The following is a 27,290-nucleotide window of genomic DNA, read 5'->3' on the forward strand; positions in this document are numbered from 1 at the left end:
ATTAAAACTAAATTTAGAAAAAAAGGAAGGGAGCAGAGGGATTGCTTAGAAGCCAAGGGGTGATAGGAGTCTACCAGGAGGGTGGACGTTTCCTGACCGGGCGGCATGGTGGGGAGGAAGTAAGACTGACAGCTGCAGGTGCTGATTGAGTGACTGGCGGCTGGAAAACTCTTTACTGGGCACTTAGCATGTGCCACACTGTGTGCCCCTGAGAGGACAGAGTCTCTGCTGTTGAGGACCTACCTGTCACCTCGCTTGTCACCCCTGTGCAGGGTGCCTGGGCTGCTGGAGGGAGCTCTCCAGGACGGGGACTCTCTGGGGTATTGGGAAGACAGAGGGACATTTGACTTGGATCTTAAAGGATGGTGGCAAGTTGATCACATCCCTGGGCTGTTTTAAAATACATATATATTTAAGAGATTTATTAAAGCATCTTCTCTCGAAGATGGAAGCACATACACATTAGAAACATGTAACCATCATCTTCCACAGTCAAATTAAAATGTGATATATTTTTCCTGTTTTCATAGCTGAAAACTTCAGATCTTAACTGAACTCATTCACCCTGAATATTTAATTCATTCTTCCTGAAAGTATCCAGGACAACAAATAACCAAAAAGCAAACTATTATGAAAAAAAAGTGCATAGAAAAGAAGAGGTGTAAAGAATACCCCCTTTCTACCAACCCCCATCAAAGGCAAACAATGGCATTTTGCTCTTGCTTAACCTAGATAATCTTCAAAAATGACTGACATGTAATATTCTTAACAACAGCAACAACAGAATCTGATATTTAATACGTATTCAAATAGCTTATCAGTGTTTGAAAATGAATACTTGAACAAAGGAAAATGTACTTTGTATCAAACATGTATGAAGAGCCCTGTTTTGCAGCATTCTGTAAAATAAACAGGACAAAAAGCTGGTACAGGGTTTATTGACAAAGGCAGAATTTCTTCAGGCAGGTATATAAGGAGGCTTGGTTCTTTCCCAGGCATCTTCACTGCCATTTTATGGTTAGCTAAACCTACTGGGGGGGTACTTCAAAGGCTGGATACACAGCAATCTATGGCATGTTGCTATTGATGTATTCATAACAGTTCCTAACACAGTTGATCAGAGAAGCTTTAAAGTGATGAACAAGGCAAAGAACAGAAGAACAATGAACAGGAGGCAGCTGGAGTCCAATGCCAGGAGGTTATCTTTATAGGAAAATCAGGTAATTGATCCAGACAGTCTTTGATTCTTGGCAAATAAGTGAGAGAACTGATAGCAACCAGGCAGCTGAGAAAAAAGTAAAAAAGCCAGCAGCAGAAAAGTGGAATCAACCAACCCAATTGATTAGAAATTCCTCTGCATACCAGCATTAACCTGATTGTAAACATAAGAACAGAGACAGCAAAAAAGAACACAGGCATTATCAGCCATTCTCTGGGATGAACAGTAATTGCCAGTGACTTCACACTGAGTGTTGACAGCTGGCATTGAGTTTGGGCGTGTTACCTCCGCGGTCAGTAGCATTGCCATCAAAGGTTGACACCATGTGTCCTGTCCCCAGGATGATCGTCAGGTGCGGACATCGCAATAGTTGCAGCATCAGGTGCTATAGGACTTGTCACGGAGGCTCCGCTCCAAAGTCACGGACACCACTGGGAATCCAGAGGGCCTCTTTCTTGGCCAGGCCCCTCACAAACGCCTTCCGCCCCGCCATTGGTTATCGATAGCTCCGTCACTGTGTACAAGCCAAACGACGAGACTTCCTGGGCTGCATTTAAAAAATGATTGCCGTGGCTCTAGGGAAAAGGCCCAGTCTTTATCTTGACTCTAAAGGCTCTGCCTAGGACTTCACTGGTGGTCTAATGGGAATCCACTTGCCAATGCAGAGGACACGGGTTCAGACTCCGTCTTATGTCTGTGACAAGCTCTCTTTTGCACCTGGTACTTCTCAGAGCACTTCCTCACAGATGTAACTGAGCACCTTCTGTGGTCCTTTGGTTCGTGTGTGTTTCTTCCCGTTATCTTTGGAGCAGGGATTGAGTGTGATTTTTGCTCAGCATTGTAGCTTTGGTGCTTGCACAGTGCTTGGCACATAGTACATTCTCAGCAAATATATATTGGCTGACTGGTGGACTAAAATAATTAGTAAAAGGGGGGATGGTCTTTCAGGAATAGAGGCCAGCAGGAACACAGGTGCTGTGGTTTAGTGTAGGAAGGACTGGAGACTGGCTTATGCGAAAGGGGTTAAGCGAAGAAAAAATTAGGCTAGAAAAGTATGTTGGATATACTTGGAATAAACCGTCTGTGCCCTGCTAAGAACACCCTGGATTCACATTAGGTGCTCCCATTACATCTTGTTCCTCCCTGTCAGAGACGGCACTCTAATTGTTGGCTTGACCCAACTAGACTATCAACTCCTTGAGGGCAGGGGCTCTGCCTGACTCGTTCGTTAATGTAACTCCAGAATCTAGAATGGTATATCTGGTACTTGGTAGGAAGCAACAAAAACTTGCTGAGTGAATGAGTGAGGAAATGAATGAATGCTTTGTATCATGGGAGCTTGAGAGCCATGGTAGGTTTTTAATCTGTTTAGATTTGCTCTGGGAAATGCTGCTTTGGCAGCATGGTAGGAAAAAGAAGGGTGCATTTTCATTTATTTTATCCTTTCATGTTGATACTTGAGCATCTAGATTTCCTGAAAAGGAAGGAGTAAAGGTACAGACTGATTAGAATGGGATAGATGAGAAGCAGGAGACAAACTGGGTGGGTGTTAGAGTCACTCTGGGGAAGATGCTGGTGGATGGTCGGGGGTTAGCTGGGGGTAGTTGGAAGAAGGGGTAGACTTGAGAGATGACCTATTTGAATGACTGCTGGAAGGTAAGGAGTTGGGAGCAGGCAAAGATGATCCCAAGATATTCACGATTTCCATTTGCCAAAGAAAAGTCAAATTTCTTGCTGCAGAGAAAAGGGGCTAGTGAGGGGAGAAGACTAGTGAGGGGGCTAGTGAGTAGCAGTCACCTCCCTCTCCAGTGTTCTTGCCTGGAGAATCACAAGGACAGAGGAGCCTGGTGGGCTGCAGTCCATAGGGTCGCACAGAGTTGGACACGACTGAAGAGACTTAGGACACACGCATGCCAGGCCCTGCAGGACCCTTCTGAGGGGCTGCCCTCCCCTCTTGGAAATGCTTGGGCACCCCTTATTCTAGACTTCAGGCAAAATAACAAGACAGAAGGGAGTGCTCCGAAACAGCATGCTGATGAAAGTAAGCAGCTCATTACCATATGAGACCACATAGATTTCTTTTCCTTCTAAAACACATTCATCTATTTCTTTGTGTTCAAAGCAAGCAATATGGCAACAGACACTTGGGGTTTCTTCACTATTTATTGGTATGCAATAATGGTCTGGAATAAGTTAGCTGGATCTAGCATTTTCCCAATTTTCACTCATTAAAGCGTCCTTCTTATTAGATTTAGGAGTCATTCATTTAACTTCTTCATCGAGATAAACACTCTCCAGAGGATTGGATGGAAGGGGATGTGCTTGGGGCTCATTAGACTGTGGGATGGCAGTAGAGGGTCTGGTGGCTTGAACTAACCTCGGTGGGATGATCCAAACAGAACTTGAAGGAGGCGGGGCTATTTGAGGGGATGCGGGGATACTGTGGGTGTAGGTGGACCATGCCACAGATGGAGATTCCGTGAGGTTGATGGACTCATTGCTGATAGATGAAGCTAAAGAGGTGGGATAGATGGGACTAAGGGGGATATACAGAGTGTTCCAGAATCTCAAGCCGGCATTACACCAGACATGTTTTCCTCCTGGAGCACCAACCTTTCCCTCTCCAGAGGATAAAGTGAGAGCAATTATGGAGGCCATCTAAGCAAGTTGGAAATCCACAGGGGAGGCAGTCAGAGAAGATCATGGGCAGGCTTAACTCCACAAAGGCTGAAGCTGTCATTCACTGGCAGATGCGAAGGGGAGATAATGATCAAGCTGGAACTACATAGGCACTGGCTGGAGTGGCAGTCACAGGTGGGATTTCTTTTCTTGGAGCCTGCCCATGCAGTGAATATGTGGCTTGTGGGGCATGTTTGGGAGTGGGGAAGACCCTGGGCCAGATGTCAGGAGACCTGGGCTTGGTTGGCCTCCAATGTGCTATGACTTACTCGCTTTTCAGAGCATCAGCTTTCTCCCTTAATAAGAGATGGTAGATACAGTGGTGTCTTTTAAAAAACTTTATACATATGAGAATTCCATATAACTTGAACTTGGATATTTCCATTTGGGTAGGGGAGAAAGATCACAGTGTTTTCTCTCTGGAGGTACCAGGTCCCAGCTGAAGGGCGGTTGCAAAAGGCCCTTGTTTCTTTTTTTCTTTTTTTTTGAGAGTAGAAACTGATGGAGGAGAGAAAGCAAGAAAGTAAGGCTCAAGAGGAGGCTAATCTGGAGAGGTGGTCCAGCGGAGTCAGGGAATATCAGTGCGGGGAGGCCAGGGAGAAGGGCCAGGACTAGGGTGAGACTACATCTGAATCTTCGGGGTGAAATTACAGTGGGGTTATGCTTCAGTGGGTTTCGGATAAAGCACACTAGGGCACCTGATTTAAGATGGCATCATTCAGGTTATTCAGGTGCTGACACTCGATTTGCTAGTGAGTACCTTCTTAAATTCTGAACCCTACACTCCCACTACCTCACTCTAGAGGCAGATATCCTGTCCAAACCAGCGGACTGGCCAGAGTGACCCAGAATGGCTCATCTTGGATGGAGGGAGTTTCAGAGAGATAGAGACGAGAGACTTCTTGGACAGCCAGGCTGAGAGAATGGCCAGGAAGGGGCCATATTCTCTGCCCATTTTTAAGCTTTTTTTTTTTTTTTTGCCATTGAGTTGTACGAGTTCTTTGTATACTTTCTCATATATCAAATATATGATTTGCAAAATTTTCTCCCATTTTCCATGTTGCCTTTTGACTTTACTGATGGTTTTATTTTGTGTGCAGTCTTTTATGTAGTCCCAGTTTTTCATTTTTGCTTTTGTGGCCTTTAGTTTTGGTGTCAAATACAAGAAATCATTGCTAAGACCAATGTCAAGGAGCTCATCCCCTGTTTCTTCTTGGAACAGATCTTAAATATAAATCTATAATCAATTTAGAGTTGATTTTCATGTATGGTGTAACATAGGCATCTGGTTTCATTTTTTACACATGGCTATTCAGGTTTCCCAACTCTATTTATTGAAAAGACTATGTTGTGTTGTTGTTTAGTTGCTAAGTCATGTCTGAATTTTTGCAACCCCTTGGACTGTAGCTCGCCAGACTCCTCTGCCCATGGGATTTCATGGGCAAGAATACTGGAGTGGGTTGCCATTTCCTTTTCCAGGGGATCTTCCTGACCCAGAGGTGAAACCTGGGTCTCCTGCATTGCAGGCAGACTCTTTGCCCACTGAGCCACCAGGAAAGCCCAAACCCTCCCCATTGTATATTCTTGCCTCCTTTGTCACAAATGAATTGACAATGGGTTTACTTCTGGGCTGTCTATTCTGTTCCAGTGATCTGTGTGTCTGTTTTTATGCCAATGCTATACTGTTTTGATTACTATAACTTTGTAAAATAGTTTGAAATCAGGGTGTGTGATGCTTCCATCTTTATTCCTCTTTCTGAAGGTTGTTTTGACTATTTGAGAGTCATTGTGGTTCCATGCAACTTTTAGGATTGTTTGTTCTATTTCTGTGAAAAATGCCATTGAAAATTTGATAGGGATTTCGTTGACTCTGGATTGATTTGGGTAGTATGAAGATTTTAACAATATTAATTCTTCCAATCCATGAGCACAAATTTTGTGTCTTTTACAATTTTTTTAATCAATGTCTTATGGCTTTCCTGTGTACAAATATTTCACCTCCTTGGTTAAATTTATTCCTAGGCATTTTATTCTTTTTGATGCAACTATAAATGTGATAATTTTTCTAACTTATCTTTCTGATAGTTAATTATTAGTATATGGAAACACAATAGATTTTTGTTTAATGATTTTGTATACTCAGACTTTACTAAATTCATTTGTTTCCAGGTAAGTCTTTATTGGGGCTCTTTCTGCAGCAGCGGGGAGCAGGAACAAATAACAGGTTCCCAAACTTGCTTGCTCCCTGAGGGGCAGTGTTTCTTATATGGGGTGAGGGTAGGGGTATGTCCAGGGGTCAAGCTGGAGGGGTGGCTTAGGTGTTTTGCTTACCCCTTAGGGCTGTGGTGTGTGCAGAGGGCAGCTCTTCAGAAGTGGCAGTTGGGTTTTTGTTTTTTTTGTATTTTTTGTCTAGAATTTGCCCTAACTGCACACCCATGCCATTATTTTTTGCTCTAATAGTCTTCAGGATTTTCTAGATATAATATCATGTTATCTGCAAATAAGGAGAGTTTTGCTTCTTCCTTTTCAATTTGGATGCCTTTTATTATTTTTTTCTTGCCTAATATGATTTGACATCCAATATTATGTTGAATAAAAGTGGCAATAGTGGGCATCCTTGTGTTGTTCCTGATCTTGGAAGAAAGATTTTAGGTTTGCACCACTGAGTATGCTGTTAGCTGTGGTCTCTCATTTTTCTCTAATAATCTCTTCCCATGTTGATATAGTTCAGTTCAGTCGCTGAGTCATGTCTGACTCTCTGCAACCCCATGGACTGCAGCACGCCTGGCTTCCCTGTCCATCACCATCTCCCCGAGCTTGCTCAGACTCATGTCCATTGAGTCAGTGATGCCATCCAACCATCTCGTCTGCTGTCCTCCCCTTCTCCTCCTGTCTTCAATCTTTCCCAGCATCAGGGTCTTTTCAAATGAATCAGTTCTTCGCATCAGGTGGCCAAAGTATTGGAGCTTCAGCTTCAGCATCAGTCCTTCCAATGAATATTCAGGACTGATTTCCTTTAGGATTGACTGCTTTGATCTCCTTGCAGTCCAAGGGACTCTCAAGAGTCTTCTCCAACACTACAGTTTAAATGCATCAATTCCTTGGCGCTCAGCCTTCCTTATGTAGTCACATCCATATGTGACTACTGGAAAAATCAAAGGTTTGACTAGACGGACCTTCGTTGGCAAAGTAATGTCTCTGCTTTCTAATATGTTGTTTAAGTTGGTCATAACTTTTGCCTTTGATTATTTTCCAGAGTTCTAAAAAAGTTGATTCTGACAAATTTTTGGCCAGTTTTCTCATTGTTATGGAGGAGACAATTTTTGAGAGCCTTTACTCTGCCATTTCACTGGTATCCCTTGGACTATACTTGAAATGCTTTTCTATGTGATTGCCTTCTCGTTTCTCAGAAATTCAGCTCAAATATCTCCTCCATTGTGAAGCTATCTCTGGGTCCTCTGGGTAAGGAGTAAGCTATCCCGTCATTCTCCTGAACCTCTGTGTTCATGCCTCTGTTATTTCACTTTTCATAAAAACAGTTCTTTATATCTGTTCCCATCTCTCCTCCCAGACTGCAAGCTCCTAACTGTGACTTATCGTTCCCCAGGCCCAGGTTAGTTCCGGACACACAGGAAGTATTCACGTATGTAGGCTGAAGAGTATTGTCCGGAGACCTCAGTGCCTGGCCAAAGGCTTCTCAGCTCCAGTCGTCTTGTTCTCCTGCTTCTGTGACTGCCTCATAGTTGACCTCTGTCTCTTCACTGTATTGTGTGTGGAGATTTCTGTGTGATGATGAGAATGATGATACTGTAATAGCAGCTAATATTTACAGAGTCTATGTTAGACAGGAGATATAAAGCTACAAGAATTTTTAAAATATATTTAAAAGATCCAGTATTGATGTATTTTGGTTGTACTGGGTCTCCCTTGCTGCTCCTGGGCATTCTCTAGTTGCAGTGACTGTGGTGCACAGGCTTCCCGTTTTGGGGAGGCTTCTCAGGTTGTGGAGCATGGGCTCTGGCTGCAAGGGCTTCAGTAGTTGCAGCGCGTGGGCTTGGTTATTCCACGGCATGTGGGATCTTCCCTGTCCAGGGACTGAACCCATGTCCCCTGCATTGGCAGACCGGATTCTTATCCACTGTACCACCAAGGAAGTCTGCTAAAAGTTTTATCTTCAATAGCTAAGAGTTTGATACCCAGTAACTCATTTAATTCCAGCATCAGCTCTGTGAGGCAGGTACTATGATCATAACCTTACAGGCGAGGCTGGATAAGGGAAGGAGCAGAAGTGGGGTTGGATGAAGGCTGACTGTAAAACCCATCTTCTTAACTGTCCCATCTGAGGAATCTTTGAGAGGCACTGGAGGAGAAGGAGGAGCCACACTAGCCTTTCCCTTCCCTGGGACCTCTTCTGCCTCCTTGGCTAAACAGATGAGGCTCCCAGGTGTGTTTAGCCCATCCTCGTGCTTTGAAGCAACATGGCACTGAAGTCTCCTTTAGCAGCTGGTTCCCAGGGCAGTGAGGCAGAGAGGGCCCATTTCCCTGGCATTGGGGTGACAAGCGCAGCCCAGAGAAGAGAGGTGACAGGTTCCTTGTCATCATCCCAACTGCAGCACGGAGACAGCCCCAGACTGCTGGGAAAGCCAACCCACACAGAGGTAAGATCTCATCTGCAGGGCTCAGAAACATTTCAACAAATGCTGATGTCAGTCTCTTGAATACAGCCCTGTCAGCAGGAAGGGGGAGGGTATTATGCCAGCATGCATGGGGCACACTTTTTGGCACAAGGGACCTGGTTGCTAAGCAACAGGAGCTGGCTTCCCCTCCTCCTTGTAACCTTTTTCTCTGTTTCTAAGCTTCCAGTTAGCAGATGGGAGGGGCCGGGGCTGCCCAGCCCAGCCTAGCCCTTGGCCCCCTTTCCTGCAACAAGGGGTCTATTCATGGTTTCTGAGCAGAGTTCATTGTCTCTCTTGTGTGTGTATGAGTGTGTGTGTGTGTGTGTGTGTGTGTGTGTAGGACGATGAAGGGAGGAGCCATGTGTGAAGTAGGGAGACCTCAGCCTCCAGCCAAGCTGGCCAGGCTATTTAATCAATGCTGATCCAAGAACAGAGCCAGGACATTGCCTAGCAGACCCCCAGGCTTTCATCAGTGCCACTGACCCACATGGTAAGGCTACACCCTGTTCTGGCCGCTCTCTCTTTCAACCCCACCCTTGACTCCACCCTTGGACTTCTTTGTTGTTGTTCAGTGCCTAAGTCGAGTCCGATTTCTTGCAGCCCCATGGACTGAGCATGCCAGGTCTCCCTGTCCCTCACCATCTCCCAGAGTTTGCCCAATTTCATGTCCGTTGAATCAGTGATGCCATCCGACCATCTCATCCTCTGCCACCCTCTTTTCCTTTCGCCTCTGGTGCACAGGCTGGATCCTAGAGGGGCCCCGTGTGGCCAGCCTTCTGGTTTCATTTTCCCTGGGGGCTGACATCGATTTCCCTCTCTCATCCCCCACATGGCGAAGCCAGGTGCTTTGCCCATAGGCAACTCTTGCTGCTGCTGCTGCTAAGTCGCTTCAGTCGTGTCCGACTCTGTGCGACCCCATAGACGGCAGCCCACTAGGCTCCCCCGTTCCTGGGATTCTCCAGGCAAGAACACTGGAGTGGGCTGCCATTTCCTTCTCCAGTGCGTGAAAGTCACATCAGCCAGTAAAGGAAACACCGGTAGAGGCAGCAAAGTGGACAGGACGCGGGGTGCGCCCGCGAGCACTGGGCCTATGGGCGGTACCCGAGAGGCCTCCAGCTGCGCGGCACGGGGCGCCACCCGCGCAAAGAGCGCAGAAAGCAGCCTCAGGAGCCTGACGGCGGGCCTAGCAAACGCCCCCGGCTGCCCAGCAGCGGCGGGGGTCTCTGGGCGCCTTCGGAGCCGGTGCCGAACTGGAAGCCGCCTCTAAGTTACCTCAGACGGCCGGGTTTCGCAGAAGCCGCTCCCTCTTCCCGGGGCTCAACCGCAAGTCGCCTCGAGTCTAACGGCGGCTCTGAGGAGGACTGCCCTCGCCCCACCGCCTAGCGCGCCACTCAGAGGCTAGAGGCAGGGGGAAGAGGGGACTCTTAGTAAATCATTATAACTCAAAAGGAGGACCTGTGTCATTAAAGACCATTTTTGCAGGCTACCACAGGAGCCTGGACAGGTGAGTATTGAGTTGGGGTAGCGTCCCCGGTGAGGCCAGTTTGTTCAGAGTCTGAATGTCAAGCCAGGCTCCCTTGATCTGAGACAGGAAAAAAGGCTGAGCGTGCCCTGGAATTCTCTCCAGACCAAGTCTGTTGACATGGGAAGGTGGTCTGCAGGGGAGATGGGCATCACTTCAACTTTAGGGACTCTTTCAACTTGAGTGGAGTAGAATTTCATTGAAGAAAGGATCCATAGCATTTACATATTTCTAATTAATACACTGGGCTTCCCTGGTGGCTCTGACGGTAAAGAATCTGCCTGCAATGCAGGAGACCTCGGTTCGATCCCTGGGTCCGGAAGATCCCCTGGAGAAGGAAATCGCAACCCACTCCAGTATTCTGGAGAATTCCATGGGCAGAGGAGCCTGACGGGCTACAGTCCATGGTGTCACAAGAGTCAGACATCACTGAGCAACTAACACACTATTAATATATTATTATACTTAATATTTGTGGTTTACCTTATAAAACCCTTTCAGCCACATAATCTGTTTAGTTTCTTCCTTCCTCCTTCCCTTCCTCTTTCTTTCTCTGCCTTCCTTTCTTCTTTCTTTCCTTCCTTCTATTCAGTGTGCATTAACCGAATTCCCGCTTTGTGCTAGGACTTGAGCCAGACCCTGGGATCCTAGACCAGAGAGAAAGGGGAGCGAGAAAGACAAGTAAAGGAGCGTAATATAGGGTCCCAATAGGTGCCCTGTGGGCTGAAGAAAGCTTCCTGAAAAGATGGCGCTTGAAGGGTCCTAGGGGTCAGTGTGTGGAAAGGGAGAGCAGTCGCCGTGCCTTCATGGAGTGAGAGTGTGTGAAGGTGTGAGGATGGGCATATGTGTTAACATGACCCGAGTCCTGCTGCGGAGGAGTTAGTGCTGGCAGGTGAGGATGGAGAGCTGAGGAGGGCGAGATCACAGAAGATGCTACGAGCCATGCCAGGGTGCTCCTGAAGGCTACAGAGACCTACTGGGTGCTGTGACGGTGAGGTTAGCTCGCTCATGTTTGCAGTTTAGAAAGATCACTCCGGCTTGGAGAAGGAGTGGAGACAAGGCTAGAGAGGGGAGGCTACTCAGTAGGAAGCTGGATTTATCACTCTTATTTCATAAATGAGAAAATTAAAACTTGGAGGGCTGATGAGTTATCACATTCACACAGTAGGCTGTAGACCTGGCTTTGAACTGCTGGTCTGGTGGTTTTTGCCAAGATCTTATTCTCCATTACTCTTCCTCATGGGTCATGAACTTCAGACAAATGTCTGACCTACCCTCCTCTAAGCTTTCTTACTCCCATTCCTTTGCCTCCTCAGTACCCTTTTTCTGAAACACCCAATGCCCATATATGTCATTTCAAACCCTATTCATCTATGAGGGCCTGTCTCAAAGGCTGCCTCTTCCAGGGAGCCTTTCTTGATGTTCCCAATAAGAAGAAAGCTGTCCTTTTGAATCCCAGTGGTAGCTGAACGGAACTTCCCTTTTGTGGCTGAACACAACTTACTTTCAAGGACTCACACGCAGATTCTCTGGGTTGGTGGTGGTGGAGGTCCACATTCATTTATCTTGAACTCCTTACAGCACCCCCATCGTGGCCTGTCCACTTGGGCTAAATGCTATTTACTGGGTGAGTGACTGCATTGTTCACTGGGGAGGGGCTCTTCTTCCTCTGAGATGGGAGGGAATGATGAAGGTGGGATCTTAGGATCTGATGAGGGATGTTGAGGGACTCAGTGGATGCCCTCCATGCTGGTGAGGGGGCGGTGAGAAGTGTAGGCTTCGGAGTCAGCCCAGTCAAGGCTCGGGTGTCTGCTGGGACACTTACTGCGTGGGTGAGAGTAAGGTGAGTATGGCAAGGGGTTCCAGGAGAGCTGGGAGGCCCGGGGGTCTCTATGGGGACACACACCAAGTCCCCAGGGTGGAAAAAGACTTGCAAGTGGCAGCGAGGGTGTGGCTGGAGTTAGAAAGTGAGGACTTGTGCTGGGTGGAGACTTTCTTCTTGGTGAGTGACTGACAGCTGTTTCTGCAGAGCCCGACGCTGGATGGCCAAGCCCCGCAGAGGCTCAGGATGCAGAGGAGAGGCCAGAATCTGCAGAGCCAGGAGACTCGCTACGGGAGCCTGAGACCCAGCAGCAACCCAGTAGGCCAGACTGGGCCACCAGGGAGTGACAGGGCGGGGCAGTGAAGGGACGATCTTCCCACATCCCCCAGCTTCCTTCTCCCCAGATTGTCCTAGGTCAGCCTTAAATGACTGATGGCCAGAGGCTTTCTCACTATCCATCCTAGACTGCTTTCTCTCTGTTTCCCATTTGGGGGCTTGAGTGGGCTCTGAGGCTCCTGTGATCAGAGCTCTGACCCCCCTGACCCATCCCATGATAATGGGTCAGGGGGAGGTGGACAGGTGCAGTGGGGCAAACTCTTGCCGCCGCTTGGTGGCTGTCTGGCTGTCTGGGGTGCAGTGGGCTGGTGGTCAAGGGCAGGGCCCTCAGACACTCCTCTGCTCTCCCCACAGTCTCTGGGGCAGGCGCTGGTGTGTTGGGCGGCGCTGCTGGGCAGTACTGGGAGCCCTGGGGCTGCTGGCTGGTGCAGGCTTTGGCTCCTGGCTTCTAGGTCAGTACTGGGACCTTCAGTGGCTAGGGGAGGGGCAAGAACGGATCCTGGGGGTGCTGGGAGAGAGGAACAGGAAGTGAGTGGGTGTCTAGGGCAGGTGGGGTGACTGCCTTTCCCATCTACTCTGACAGCAAGTGGCGACGGGATGCAGGTCCAGCCGGAGGGCCTCGGGCTCTATGCAGAGGAATGTTTTCATCCTATAGTGAGAAATGTGCTTGAGCAGGTGATCCAGGGAGGCCCTGGTCAAGCTTCACCTGGAAATCTTTCCCATTGTGAGAGAGAGACAAACAGACAGAGACGAGACAGAGGGTGTGATGCCTCTGCGTGTTGGGAGGGACCTGCCTAAAGCAGGGTGGTAATGAGAAGTCCCCAGAGGCTGCCTTCCCTCCCTCTGCAGCAGGTGTCTTGTTCTGCGCCTGGGCCCCCTCCTGAGGGAATCCCTTCCTTTCCCAGCCTCTTTTCTGTGACCCTCTCCTTGTCTTTGTCTTCTGAAGTGCTGTATCTGTGGCCAGCTGCCTCTCAGCCCACTCCTGGAGCCCTGCAGGATGAGATGACTTTGAACTGCTCTGAGGCCAGCAGTGAGGAAGCCCTACTCCCCTCGATTCCCAGAACAGGTGAGCCACACCCCTAGGCGGGGAGACTGCCCTCCCCACCCCCCAGGCCCAGGGCCCCTGCACAGTGCTGGGATCCCTCCAGTTTGCTGTCATCCCCCTGCATCTCCTGTGCTGTGAGGGTGAGGCCCTGGTCCAGCCTCCAGAAGCTGATCTCTGATTCAGGGCTTTCAGCACTTCCTGGGGACTGTTTCAATCCCTAGTGGGGGCACGGCTAAAAACCCAGGCTGCCAGGAGAGGTGGCAACTTGCCATCTGGACAGAGGGAGCCTGCCATGCAGGGCAAGAGGAGCCAGGTGTGTGTTGGAGGCCAGTGCGTGGTGGACACGGGTCTTGACCCAGTAGCAAAGAAGGTGTAGAGGGCTGGAAACTTCACACCACACTATCTCCCCATCCCCAACCCCCCATTTTCTCCCCTCCCCTCCAGGTAAGGGTGGAGGGTCAGAAGATACCGTGCTGCCAAAGCTGGGGTTAGAAACAGTTACAGAAATTATTTAGGATAGGCTTGCCTGCCTTTGCTAGCTGTGTGTGCCTCTGGATACATTACTTCTTTGAGCTTCCATGTCCTTCTCCATGAAGTGGAGATAAAAATATTTACTGCGCGAAGCTGTAAGCATAATAAAAACATAAAATAAAGGAGCTTACCTCAGAGCCCGGAAAAAACCAGATGCTCAATAAGTGGGCACCATCACCAGTACTGTCACAAGATTTGAAATTAGATGCTGCTGCTGCCAAGTCGCTTCAGTCGTGTCCGACTCTGTGTGACCACAGAGACGGCAGCCCACCAGGCTCCCCCGTCCCTGGGATTCTCCAGGCAAGAACACTGGAGTGGGTTGCCATTTCCTTCTCCAATGCATGAAAGTGAAAAGTGAAAGTGAAGTCACTCAGTCGTGTCTGACTCTTAGTGACCCCATGGACTGTAGCCTATCAGGCTCCTCCGTCCATGGGATTTCCCAGGCAAGAATAGTGGAGTGGGTTGCCGTTGCCTTCTCCAGAAATCAGATGACCTGGCTCCATCACTTGCAGATCCTGTGACCTAGGGCAGGTTGCTTGACCTTTGTGCCTTACTTCCTGCTGCAGAATGGGGAGGATGGGCATTCTCATGCCATTGGGTGGCTGTGACCCTTGGTGATGGAGCACGTGTGAAAGTGTTTGGTTAAACACAAACCTGAAGGGCAGCACAGAGAGGGGTTCTTTTGTTCTCAGCATTGGCTGGCTCCCGGGGAAACAGGGAGCCCGACATTGGGTAACCAGGCGATCATGAAGGTCTCTTCAGGGCCCATGGTGAGGGGTCCAGCTCCTCCATCCCACTGCAGATGGGAAATGGCTTTCATGCCGGGGTCTCAGTATCTTTCAGAATAAACACTTCTGAGGACTTCTTGCTGGAAGTACAGCTGAGGGCCCGGCCAGACTGGATGCTGCTCTGCTACGAAGGCTGGAGCTCTGCCCTGGGGGCGCGGGTCTGCAGGAGCCTCGGACATCTTAGGTAACTGGGGCCGGGCCTGGGGCCTGGGGAAGGTGGAGGGTGGGTGGGTCAGGGAGGGGCTCTGAAGACCCTGCCTGCTACCATCAGAGTACTCAGGAAATGACAAGAGGTCATTTTGGTTGTCTCCTGGTCTCTGGGCATGATGGTGCCCAAGCCTGTTTCTCTCCTTTGGGGATCCTTGCTTTTCAACAAAATATAAATCCCAGCAGAAGTCATTCATTGTCAGTCTTGCTCAGTCACTAGCCTGGTGCAGTATCTCCTGTACATTCTGTTATGCTAACCCCCCGTCTCTTGTATTGCCATTTAAAGCCAATTTCCGCCCATTCTTTCCCCTTTCCTATCAAGACTCACTCACCACAAGGCAGTGAACCTTTCTGACATCAGGCTCAACAGTTCCAAGGAGTTTGCTCAGCTCTCTCCTAGACTGGAAGGCTTCCTGGAGGAGGTGTGGCAGCCGAGGTAGGGCTTCTCTGGAAGGGGTGGGCTTGGGGGTGAGACTGAGTGGTGCTCCTCACTTCCATGAACAACCCAACAAAAATCTTCCTATCATGAGAGCCTAGTGGTAAGGACACCAGAGGCGTAAGATAGGATGACAGAGAGGAATATTTCATTTCATACTAGTTCTGCCCTTATACATAATTTATTTGCCCCTCACAAAAATGGCAGGATTGGGTGTTATTGTCAGAGGATTTGAAATGGTACTCTTATTCCCATTTCACAGATGGGGAAACTGAGACTCAGTGAGGTAAAAGGCCTTGAGCAAGGTCACAGAACTGATAATCGGCCAAACCATGTCTTGAAATCAGGCTCTTGCCTCCAAACTAGTTCCCCTTACCCCTGCCACACTTTATTTGGATGGTTCTGGTATCTCAGGAGAGAGATAGTGGACTGCTTGGAACCCAGAGACTCTGCAGAGAAGAGAGGGTTCTGGAACGGACCTTCCCCCGATCCTGGGGGTGGGCGTCCTCAAACTTTCCAGCAGTCCTCTCAACCCTGCTCTGAAGCCTTCTCACCTCTGCAGCCACTGTTCCCGTCTAACCTTAGCCCCTCTGACCCAGCTCCTGCCCCCTGATGCTCCATCAGGGGAACGCAGCGCTCCCGCCTTAGATATCTGAACAGGCAAAGGGAAACAGCCGTGGACAGACTCGGCCAGGAGAGCCGGAGGGCTGTGGGTTTGGGAAACCAGTAGCACCTGAGGATCCAGGTGTTGGATGCTGGGGGCAAGAGATGAGCAAACAGAAGAGAGCTTTGGTCCAGAAGGAGCGGAGGTTTATGCTAAGAAAGAGGAGGGGAGAGGAGGGTGGGCTGTGAGTACACAGCGCTGGGCAGAGGGCTTGGACTAAGTGGAGTCGGCTTGGGCTGGAACAGGAGGTGAAGGACCATGTCCATTCACTCACTCCCCTATCCACGCTGAGCATGCCTGGGGCTTCAGTGGGAACAACTGAATTTTTACATCCATCAGTGCTCCATTTGTAATTCTGGGCTCTGCCCACATCGACCCCCGGAATGGTCAGGCAGAGCATGCTTACTTCCTGGGAGACCTGCTATGAGGAGGGGTCTGAAGGCTTGCGGGGGTGCAGGAAGCAGACAGCTGTGGCCACTGAGTGGCCCTGTCTGCTGTCCCCCAACAACGCCCCCTCCTCCAGGCCCCAAGGGGTGTTGGGCTGGGCTGGGTCCTTGTCCAGCTCCTTGCTGGTGCTGCCTCTGGTTTGCAGGAACCGCTGTGCTTCTGGTCAGATCGTCTCTCTCAAGTGCTCTGGTGAGTCCCCCCAGGGTCTGGGAAGGAGGCGGTGGGAGAAGGAGGTCTCCCTCATGGCCCTGGGGTGGAAGAGCCCCAGTGGGAGGCTCGCCTGCTTCTGGGGGGATGTCTTGCCCACCCACACACTGGGCCCTTCCTGCAGACACAGCTTTGCCGAAACAGAGTGTCGCCCCATGGATGCCTCTGTTCTGTCCCCCACCAGCTGCTGATCTGGGCAGGTGACCTCCTTACCTTACTCCCCGCCCTAGCCTCTGACACACCCTCCCTTCTTACGGAGCATACCAAAGGGGGAGAAGCAGCTTCCAGAATCTAAGGAGGGCAAGGAACTAGGGGCCAAGTAGGAGACAGTGTGTGGAGTTCCTTTCTCCCATCTTCCCAGTCATCTAGCCATCTTCACGTGTCATCTTCAGTTCAGTTCAGTCGCTCAGTCATGTCCGACTCTTTGCGACCCCATGAATCGCAGCACACCAGGCCTCCCTGTCCATCACCATCTCCCGGAGTTCACTCAGACTCACTTCCATCGAGTCAATGATGCCATCCAGCCATCTCATCCTCTGTCGTCCCCTTTTCCTCCTGCCCCCAATCCCTCCCAGCATCAGAGTCTTTTCCAATGAGTCAACTCTTCGCATCAGGTGGCCAAAGTACTGGAGTTTCAGCTTTAGCATCATTCCTTCCAAAGAAATCCCAGGGCTGATCTCCTTCAGAATGGACTGGTTGGATCTCCTTGCAGTCCAAGGGACTCCAACACCACAGTTCAAAAGCATCAATTCTTCGGTGCTCAGCCTTCTTCACAGTCCAATTCTCACATCCATACATGATCACAGGAAAAACCATAGCCTTGACTAGACGGACCTTAGTTGGCATAGTAATGTCTCTGCTTTTGAATATACTATCTAGGTTGGTTATAACTTTTCTTCCAAGGAGTAAGCATCTTTTAATTTCATGGCTGCAATCACCATCTGCAGCGATTTTGGAGCCCCCCAAAATAAAGTCTGACACTGTTTCTACTGTTTCTCCATCTATTTCCCATGAAGTGATGGGACCGGATGCCATGATCTTCGTTTTCTGAATGTTGAGCTTTAAGCCAACTTTGTCACTCTCCTCTTTCACTTTCATCAAGAGGCTTTTTAGCTCCTCTTCACTTTCTGCCATAAGGGTGGTGTCATCTGCATATCTGAGGTTATTGATATTTCTCCCGGAAATCCTGATTCCAGCTTGTGTTTCTTCCAGTCCAGTGTTTCTCATGATGTACTTTGCATATAAGTTAAATAAGCAGGGTGACAATATACAGCCTTGACGTACTCCTTTTCCTATTTGGACCCAGTCTGTTGTTCCATGTCCAGTTCTAACTGTTGCTTCCTGACCTGCATACAGATTTCTCAAGAGGCAGGTTAGGTGGCCTGGTATTCCCATCTCTTTCAGAATTTTCCACAGTTTCTTGTGATCCACACAGTCAAAGGCTTTGGCATAGTCAATAAAGCAGAAATAGATGTTTTTCTGGAACTCTCTTGCTTTTTCCACGATCCAGCAGATGTTGGCAATTTGATCTCTGGTTCCTGTGCCTTTTCTAAAACCAGCTGGAACATCAGGAAGTTCATGGTTCACGTATTGCTGAAGCCTGGCTTGGAGAATTTTGAGCATTACTTTACTAGCATGTGAGATGAGTGCAATTGTGTGGTAGTTTGAGCATTCTTTGGCATTGCCTTTCTTTGGAATTCGAATGAAAACTGACCTTTTCCAGTCCTGTGGCCACTGCTGAGTTTTCCAAACTTGCTGGCATATTGAGTGCAGCACTTTCACAGCATCATCTTTCAGGATTTGAAAGAGCTCAACTGGAATTCCATCACCTCCACTACCTTTGTTCATAGTGATGCTTTCTAAGGCTCACTTGACTTCACATTCCAGGATGTCTGGCTCTAGATTAGTGATCACTTCCTTATCTGTTGCAAAACCTGGAGGGTGTTATGCTGGAGGGAGGCAGTAGTGGCCGATGACCATGGCGTCTCACTTCTCAATCCATCAGGGCCTGAGCATTTATTAAGCACCTACTGCATGCCCAGTGTCTTACCAAATGCTGGGGCAGATTTGAAAAGGCTTGGGTCCTGGGAACTTGCAGCCCGGTGATGGGACCCCACTAACAGCCTCTCTGGTGGCTTCTTCCACCTGCCACCTCACCCATGTCAGCATCTCCTGCCTCTCCTTCCCCCGGGCTCAGTGCGGCCTCCGTGTGCAGTTTCAGGCTGTCCTGCCTGTCCAGCTGGCGGGTCCATGCAGGGCTGGTCAGCCACAGAACGGTCAGGCCACACCAGGGGGCTGTGGTGGAGCGAATCATCACCCACCCTCTGTACAGCGCCCAGAACCACGACTATGACGTGGCCCTCCTGCAGCTCCACACCCCACTACACTTCTCAGGTAAGGCTGTGGTGAGGGTGGAGGGTGGGAGCCGCGAGGGTTCCTAAGACCCCCTGTGCTGTGAACCTCACAATGGTCACTTCATTTGGGGACTGTCATGGACTCTGGCATCACGGGGACCTTGGGTTGCACCAGCTCTTCCACGTGCTCTTTTGGGGGCAAAGGGTCTGGCCCTTATCATAGCTGGGTGGCAGGTGGAATTTGCCTCGAGGTCCCCAGAAGAGCTTCCCAGTGACTCCATCTCCAGCAGGCTGCTCCACCCAGTTCCTAGGCTGGTGCCAGGTTCCAGCTGGGTTAGGATGGATGACAGTTAACTACATAGTTGCTGGGCTTCTTACGTGGCCCTAGTAGTAAAGAACCCGCCTGCCAATGCAGGAGATGTGAGAGACACAGGTTTGATCGCTGGGTCAGGAAGATCCCCGGGAGGAGGGAATGGCTACCCACTCCAGTATTCCTGCCTGGAGAATCCCATGGACAGAGGAGCCTGGCAGGCTACAGTCCATAGGGCTGCAGAGTCAGACACAACTGAAGCGACTTAGCACACAGCACGTGTAGTTAATAGGATAACAGTTAATAAGTAGCACTATGTTATGGTTAATAAGACTTACTTTACCAAATATCCTTTCACCCAACCCCCCATCCTTGTAACAACCCTTTCACCTCCCCATCCTCATGACAAGCCTGATGGGGAGCTGAGGCAGGTGTGTCCAGATGAGGGAAGTGACTCTCTCCCAGTTCAGGAGGCAAACAGGTCCCGGGCAGGGCGCCTCCTCCACAGTTGTCTGCCCTTGAAGGCCAGCTCTGTCTTCTGCATGCATGCGCCAGGCACGCACGCACACCTGTGCATGCCCTCACACACTCATGCAAGGCTCACATAGGTACACAGGCACACCTACTCCTGCATGCTTACTCTCACACCACACACACACACACACACACACACACACACACTCATACACACTCAGCACTCCTCCCTTCCATTGGTTCCTGTTGGGGAATCCCCAGCAACATATGTTGCTCTATACTGTTTAGAGTCTACCATACGCGAGTGCTCTCTGCACTGTTGTTCAACAGCTAATGCTTCTAAATTGACTTAAATATACTTAAAGGGAAATTTGAGGTTTCCGCCAGACTGGAGACCTTATGACTTAGAGTGAATATAACAACCACAAAAATGTATAGACTGGAAGCAAAACAGTGCTCAAGTCCCAGCTTGGCACTGTGCTCTGCAGAACTACTGACTCAGGCTGCTCTCTCTGTGCTTAGAAGGGGAGGATGGAAGTCCAGAGAGGCACAGAGCGGCCCAGACAGTCTCTCTCTCCTCATTGCAGAGCGGCTGAAAGAGAAACGAAGAGGAAATACTTTCTCCCAGTGAAGTGGTGTTTATCTAATGGCAGGTCTATACGCTCTGTAAAATCAGGTTCAAGCTCACCCATAGAACGGGTCCCATAGGATTGGAACCATGTCCCAAGAGGATCTAGACACCCTGGGGAAAATCCAAACACGGTCCTCATTAGGAGAGGTTAGGTACAAGAGCCCAGCATGAGTTTCCATCCCTCATTGGTCCCAGGTGGGAGGTATCACGTGTACCCCGTCCAGCCTAGGACGCCAGGTACACAGCAGTTTCCACACTGTCCTCTGCGTGAATGGTGACCCTCAGGTGGTACAGAGCCTGGCCCGCACAGCCACGCGGGAAGCTGGAACTAGACTGTTTGAAGAAAGGGGCGAGGAGGACTGGCCGGCCTTGGTCCTTGCGCCCAGGCTCGGAGGCAGAGGGGCGGAGCCTGAGTGGGGCCCAGGACCACTGCCTCTCTGCACACACCGTGGGCTCCGTGTGCCTGCCGGCCAAAGAGCGGGATTTTCCGAGGGGCTCGGAGTGCTGGGTGTCTGGCTGGGGCCACACTGACCCCAGCCACAGTGAGTCAGCTCCCAGGGCCCTCGGTGCACAGGATGGGGGGTGGGGGTTGGGAGGCGAGGCATCTGTCCCCAGAAGTGAGGCACCGCGGCCTCCTCCTCCCTGGCCACAGGGCACCACGAGTCCCCTTCTCCTCTGGCATCACCCTCGGTCAGACGGGGGCCCCAGGGTCCTTCCGGGAGAACAAACTGGTATTTCCCCCGAAACCAGGCCATTTCTTCTCCCTCCCCGCCTCCCAGGAGTGCCAGGGCCTCAGCATCAGGGTGTATGTGTGACGCATACCCCTCCCTCCAAGTCTGATGGACCCTCCTGGCCAGAGTCCTGGGCTTCCATGTCCCTGGGGTCCCTAACTCCCTCTAGTGCCTCCGCCTCCCCCGTCTCCATCTGTGACCCTCCCATCTCCCATCTCCCTCCCTGCAGCCCACAGCTCCGAAGTGCTCCAGGACTCTGGTCCCTCTTCTCAGCACCCAGCTCTGCAACAGCTCTTGTGTACAGCGGGGCCCTGATGCCCCACATACTGTGTGCTGACTACCTCCACGGGAGGGCGGATGCCTGCTAGGTGTGGCCGAGGGCCTGCGGGGCGGGGGCTTCGGGCTGGGTGCCTGGCCGATGTCTTCTCTGGTAGCAGAGGAGGAGCCCAGGCAAGCGGGCAGCGCAGTGAGGGTCAAGGAGGGCTGAGGCGAGACCGGATTCATCCTGGAAGCAGGACGGCTTGGAGTGCAAGGTGAGCGCCCAGCCTGGGGTGGGGGCGGGGAGCACGCTGGTGCCCCTCCACCAGGAGGGACTTAACTGCCCGCTTCTCTGTGTCCGGTGGCTGGATCCCTCAGGGGGACAGTGGGGGTCCCCTGGTATGCCTGGATGAGGACATGTGGCGCCTGGTGGGGGTGGTCAGCTGGGGACATGGCTGCGCAGAACCCAGCCACCCCGGAGTCTACGCCAAGGTTCCCAAGTTCCTGGACTGGATTCAGGACGCAGCGGCGCAGGTGAGTGGGGGCAAGTGGAGAAGACCGGTTTGTGAAAGACCCAACCCTCGAAACCGTGACCCTCGCCCCTTGGACCTGGGCCCTGCTGGGGGGCAGGGGAAGGTTTCAGACTGCGAGGAAGTGATGCTTATGACAGCTGAATCCATTCTATCCGTTTAAGCATTCACTCGGGAAGAATCGACCCGAGTTTGTAGCCCAGGTTCCTAAGCTTGGTAAAATTCAGTGTCCTGGTTATAACCATCCAGTCTATCTTATATGCTGTGATATGTGAAGATTACATGGAGTAAGGCCTGCCCAGCTCCAGGCTTGGAGTGAGTGACCCAAGTGTTACGATGCATTTATTTATGACCATTACTCTTCCCTGGTCCCGCCTGCCCTCCCTGTACTAGGGAGAGAGCTCAGCATCTAGCAGTCTGGTTTCAGCAACTAATTCATTCTGTGTGGTCCTGAGCCAACCTCTCCACTTCATCCTTACAGTGGGAGAGGCAAGTGAGAGAACAAGAGCATGTGATTTGTATAAAGTCCTTTACGAATGCAGGGCGTGCATCTTTCTGCAAAGTTGGGCTCAGGGCAGGTAGTGGATAATACACTTTGTAGAGTTTATAGGTCACCTATGTATCCATCTTCTCATTCAAACCTTACAAAAACCCTAGAGAAATGGATATGCTAGTCCTGTTTGATAGAAGTGGAAATGAAGGGGCTGAGTGGTTAAGTGATGTTTAAAAAAATTGTTCTTGGAGTATAGTTATTTACAGAAGTGTGTTGGTTTTGGGTGTACAACAAAGTGAATCTGTTATACAGACATATATATTCACTCTTTTTAAGATTCTTTTGGACATATACACACAGCTATATATATAAAATAAGTGGTCTGTTAAAATGCTAGTTGCTTGGCTCATGGAGGGAGGAGCCACGCTGTGGATCAGCTCCTTTCTCTTTCAGCCCAGGACTCCCTTCCCCACTCCTTTTGATTAGTTTTCTCCCTCTCACTACACACCAGCATGTTTCCTGGGCTCTCTGGCAGGTCCACTAGATGGAGGAGAAGCAGCCCCAGATGCAGAAGGCATGGAAGGATCTCTTTTCAGTGCACAGGAGACAGTCACCACCCACCGGCCAGCCTCTAGGCCACTGTGCCTGTCTCCGTGGGCCCTGATTTCCAGTCTCTCTATCTCAGTGGAGTGCCTCAAGGACGGGAGAGAAGCTGGGACTGGGCTGGGAAGATGGGGTAGCAGAGGGCTGGGGCAGGGGGAGCAGCTGGAGAGGAAGAGGCTGTCAGTGGCAGCGAGGAGCCTGCCCTTCTACACCATCCCCTCTGCGGTCCTGTGCGCATCTTTGGGAGGACGCCCAAGCCTGCCCTGGGCCTGCCTTCTTCACACTCTCAGGCCGGGGAAGTGCCTCCCCAGAGACCCAGACTGGGAAGCTCCTGGGCAAATGGGGTCAAGACTGGGTCAGCCCAGGTTCAGCCCACGGAGCCAGGATCCTCCCAACTCCCTGTAGATCTCACCGGCTTCCTGCTCTCACTTGGCTCTGGCTGGCTCTGCTGCGCTAAGGCAGGAGACCACTGTCAGAATACTCCGCTCGGCATTGGAACAGTGGGGAGGTTTTAAAATGACAGTTCTGTGAACTGGTCCAGGACTTCCGGTATTAAAGCGAAGTACGGTCTCCGTCTCCTCCTCCCATTCCCCCTTCTCTCTCTCACACGCCCACGGGAAGGTGGTAGTCGAATAATTTCCTCCCATGCATGTTTCTTAAAGCTCTGGAGCTCGTCTCTCTAGTGCTTATTTATGTACTTCTTTACATTTGGTAGGACTTCCCTAGTAGCTTCGAAGGTAAAGAATCTGGCTCCAATGCAGGAGACCCAGGTTCGGTCCTTGGGTTGGGAAGATCCCCTGGAGAAGAGAATGGCAATCCACTCCGGTATTCTTGCCTGGAAAATTCCATGAACAGAGGAGCCTGGAGGGCTACAGTCCATGGGGTCACAAAGAGTTGGACATGACTGAGCGACTATATTTGTTCAATCTGCATGTCATGATTGGCAACAAACAATGTTACAGATATCCAAGTGCTCTGATCCTGCATGTCTGAGGGCCACTGAGTCAGCGGCTCCCTCAGGGAGGGTCTGGTGGCCCACAAGACCTATCTCTCTTCAGCTCTTGTTTCAGGACTGGGTTTTCTGGCTTAGGGGGATGTCTTTCTGAGTTTCTGCCCAGTTAGCATTTTCCTGGTTAAGCTTCTCCCTGACTCTCTCCTCTCTAGCAATTAAAATGCAGTTGGTATCTTGTTTCTAAAAACTGCAATGAATTTTTTATGGTGCTTACCCAAGGAAATGCAATTAGCATTTAGCAATAACACAGCTTATTTTCATGAGTTTGTTAGCATTTTTTGAGGGGTAGTACAAATGAAGATTCATTTCTGGAGGGTCTGCTTCCTTTGCAGGAAGTGCTTAGAAAGTAAGGGCCACAATTTACTGTGGTATTATCACCTGGGGAAGTGGTTGCTGGGAGTCTGCTGCCAAATTGCAGAAGCAACGTGGGAGGGGCCCCAGCAGGTGGAAGGTAGCCTCACCCTGTGTTCTGAGAGCCCTAACCTCCAGCCCCCATCCTGAGATCAGCATTTACTCCTCTGCTCTAAGGCTCCACTTCAAGAGGCAGTTCCAGGGCAGCCTGTCTCCCTGGGCAGGCAAGAGTTACCAGCAAATCCATCAGCAATGGTCTTTTTTTGTGTTTCTGTCGTCCCCTATATTTGCTTATTTAGAAGGTTTTTATTTACCGTAATCATTATGATCTGTTAATAATCAGTAACATTTGGATACTACTTTACGGTTTAGCAATCCTGCTCATGTGGTCTCTCATTTAAATCTCACACCATCTATGTGGTGGAGATATTATTTTGCCCGTTTCACAGGTGAGAATATTAGTTCAGAAAGATTTAAGTGACTTCCCAGTACCAACCAGCTAATAAGGGCCAAAGCCAGGATGGGAACCTTGAGTCTTTTTATGCCAAATCCATTTCACTGTTTTGCACACAGATGAACGAGATGGTCCAATATTGCACAGAAGTGTAGAATAGAGGGCTGGTTTAGTCACCTGTCCATAGTAATGCATAGCTATCTCTACTTTTTATACGCGAGGAAATCAAAACCAGGGAAGCTGAGTGGCTCCTGCTTGAGTCCCTTCCTGAGCAATGTTCTTACAGTCAGTTCTGCATGATCTGACTCAAAATGTTACAAATGAGTATCTTCCACAGGAGGACAATAAAGAGAATGCTGGTTAGAGAATTTGCTAATAGCAATTCCCTCTTTGCCTAGAGATGGCCCTGGTAGATTTCACCAGGCTACCAGTCAGATTTCACCAGGCTACCAGTCAGATCTACAGACTCAGAGGCTCTCATCTGCCCTTCCGGCACTGGCACCTGGCAATCCAGCCCTTAAAAATGAGAAGTGAATGTCCTGGGCCGGCTGCTAGAGAGCAGGGCTGGAGATGGGAGTGAGGGAGGGTGGGAAGATTCAGGACTGGAAGGGTTTTAATGAGGACCAGCTGGGGTGCCCAGCTGTGTTGCGCTCTGCAGGGAATTCAGAGGTAGAGAAGTGGCTGCCTTATTGGAGCAATGAGACATTTGCAATAAATTATTAGTGGCCAGCCATGAAGCTGAGTGGCAGTAATTGCTAAGGGAGCTCCAAGAGCCTGTTGTTGACTAAGTCAGGGCAGTTCTGTGTGCAGGAAACCTGTCTCTCTCCCCAGGGATTCAGCTTCCCAACTGCCTGGGGAGAGCTTGCAGCTTCCTGAGGCTTCCCAGGAAGGGGGGCTCCTAGCTGCCAGGGCAGAGCTCTGCTCTTGTCTACTCTTTCTCTGTGCTTTGGGGGTCTGGAGGGTACTGCGGGGTGCAGGCTCTCTTGTTGTTAAACTTTCTGTAGAGTCCTGCTTCTCCTAGGAAGACTTGCCGTGAACAAGGGGGCAGCCCTGTCATTCCTTGGGAACATTTCTCAGGCTGCATTTTTTTTTTCATGCGTTCCCAAACATGAACCCCCCTCCCACCTCCCTCCCCATAACATCTCTCTGGGTCATCCCCATGCACCAGCCCCAAGCATGCTGTATCCTGCATCAGGCATAGACTGGCGATTCAATTCTTACATGATAGTATACATGTTAGAATGCCATTCTCCCAAATCATCCCACCCTCTCCCTCTCCCTCTGAGTCCAAAAGTCCGTTATACACATCTGTGTCTTTTTTCCTGTCTTGCATACAGGGTCGTCATTGTCAGGCTGCATTTTATATTTGGACTTGTTGGGTTCACCCACAATAGGAGGAAACTGGAAGTGTTATAAATGCTAAAAGCTGGTGTATCGGCTGTCAGGAGATGCTTTTTCCGAGTCTCTTCCTTGTTTCCTCTTGTCTCCCTCCTCTGCCTTCTCCTGACCATACACTTAGGCCCCTCCTGGCTGCTCAAAAGAGAACCCACCCACACCTGCTCCCACTCTTTCACCTCCCTCGGCATCCTGGGTCTGGATCCCTCTCCACCTCCCTCCTTAGACACACCAGAATGTGTCTTTGGGTTTGAGTCACCCCAGGGCCCTGCTTCCTGCTAAACTCACTGAAGCCCAGTGTGGTTGATGGCCCTTTAAGCTGTGTCTTAAATACCTCTACCCTAGGAAGGCTCCTTATAGTAGGTGGGGAGCCGCTTCCTACTGAGAGGTGAGGCTGGCGTTTCTTACACCTTCCAAGGCCAGGAAATGGAGACGTGGAACCACAGTAGGTTTCCAGTGCCCTGGAAGCCCCAGGGCTGAGCAGTGTAGGGAAATCTGCTGAGGGTTTTCTCCTGGGGTTGGTACTGGGATGGACCACCCTGGGGATTCAAACAGAATGGAGAGAGGAGTTGTGACTCCAGAAGGGGCCATCTTCCACTAATGTGATTGGAAGGCCAGGGCTTCCACAGGACTAGGCTTATCTTCTGAGCATCTTCTCTTCTGAGGAAGCTCTGGCATCTGATGGCAGACAGTCCTGTCTGCATCTCTAACCCCTTGAGAATATGCTGTCCTGAGCTCGTGACTCAGCCTCCCCGGGGTTTGGTCTCCCATCTGTCAAATAAGGGGTCTGGGCAAGGGGGTCTCCGTGGGATCTGCCTTGTCAGGCTGGCTATAACACAAACCTCTGTTGCCTCTAGAGACATCTGTGTGTCCGCAGCGTCCTCTGGAGACATCCATCTGTCCACAGCGTCCACTTGGGACCCCCATGGAGAAGGGCCCTCTGCCTGGGACAGATCTAAAGGAACAAGCTTGCTCTGGCTTCTGAGGCTCACGCCAGGGCTGTGCTCCGACTGCCCTCTGGGTCCCTGGGAGGCTGAGGCCCCAGGCGGAAGATTTTAAAGCCATCTTTCCCCTTGTCCTATGTGCCCTGGTGAAGGGCTCAAGGGCATGTTTTC

At 50.4% G+C, this 27,290-nt stretch overlaps 1 protein-coding gene and 1 pseudogene across 1 annotated transcript in view; one reads left to right on the forward strand and one right to left on the reverse strand.

Annotated features, from left to right (window-relative positions):
- Positions 959–11,686, reverse strand: LOC102177906 (annotated as a pseudogene).
- Positions 11,815–27,290, forward strand: part of TMPRSS5 (transmembrane protease, serine 5) — a 39,120-nt gene continuing 23,644 nt past the window's right edge. Inside the window, 12 exon segments of the mRNA XM_018058925.1 lie at positions 11,815–11,939; positions 12,609–12,706; positions 13,201–13,320; positions 14,664–14,802; positions 15,148–15,261; positions 16,518–16,561; positions 18,746–18,973; positions 20,792–20,890; positions 21,309–21,333; positions 21,335–21,376; positions 21,378–21,447; positions 21,716–21,871. Of these exon segments, the coding sequence (XP_017914414.1) occupies positions 11,815–11,939; positions 12,609–12,706; positions 13,201–13,320; positions 14,664–14,802; positions 15,148–15,261; positions 16,518–16,561; positions 18,746–18,973; positions 20,792–20,890; positions 21,309–21,333; positions 21,335–21,376; positions 21,378–21,447; positions 21,716–21,871 (1,260 nt within the window).

This window comes from Capra hircus, chromosome 15 (assembly GCF_001704415.2).
Source record: "Capra hircus breed San Clemente chromosome 15, ASM170441v1, whole genome shotgun sequence".
In the NCBI taxonomy this organism is placed as follows: domain Eukaryota; kingdom Metazoa; phylum Chordata; class Mammalia; order Artiodactyla; family Bovidae; genus Capra; species Capra hircus.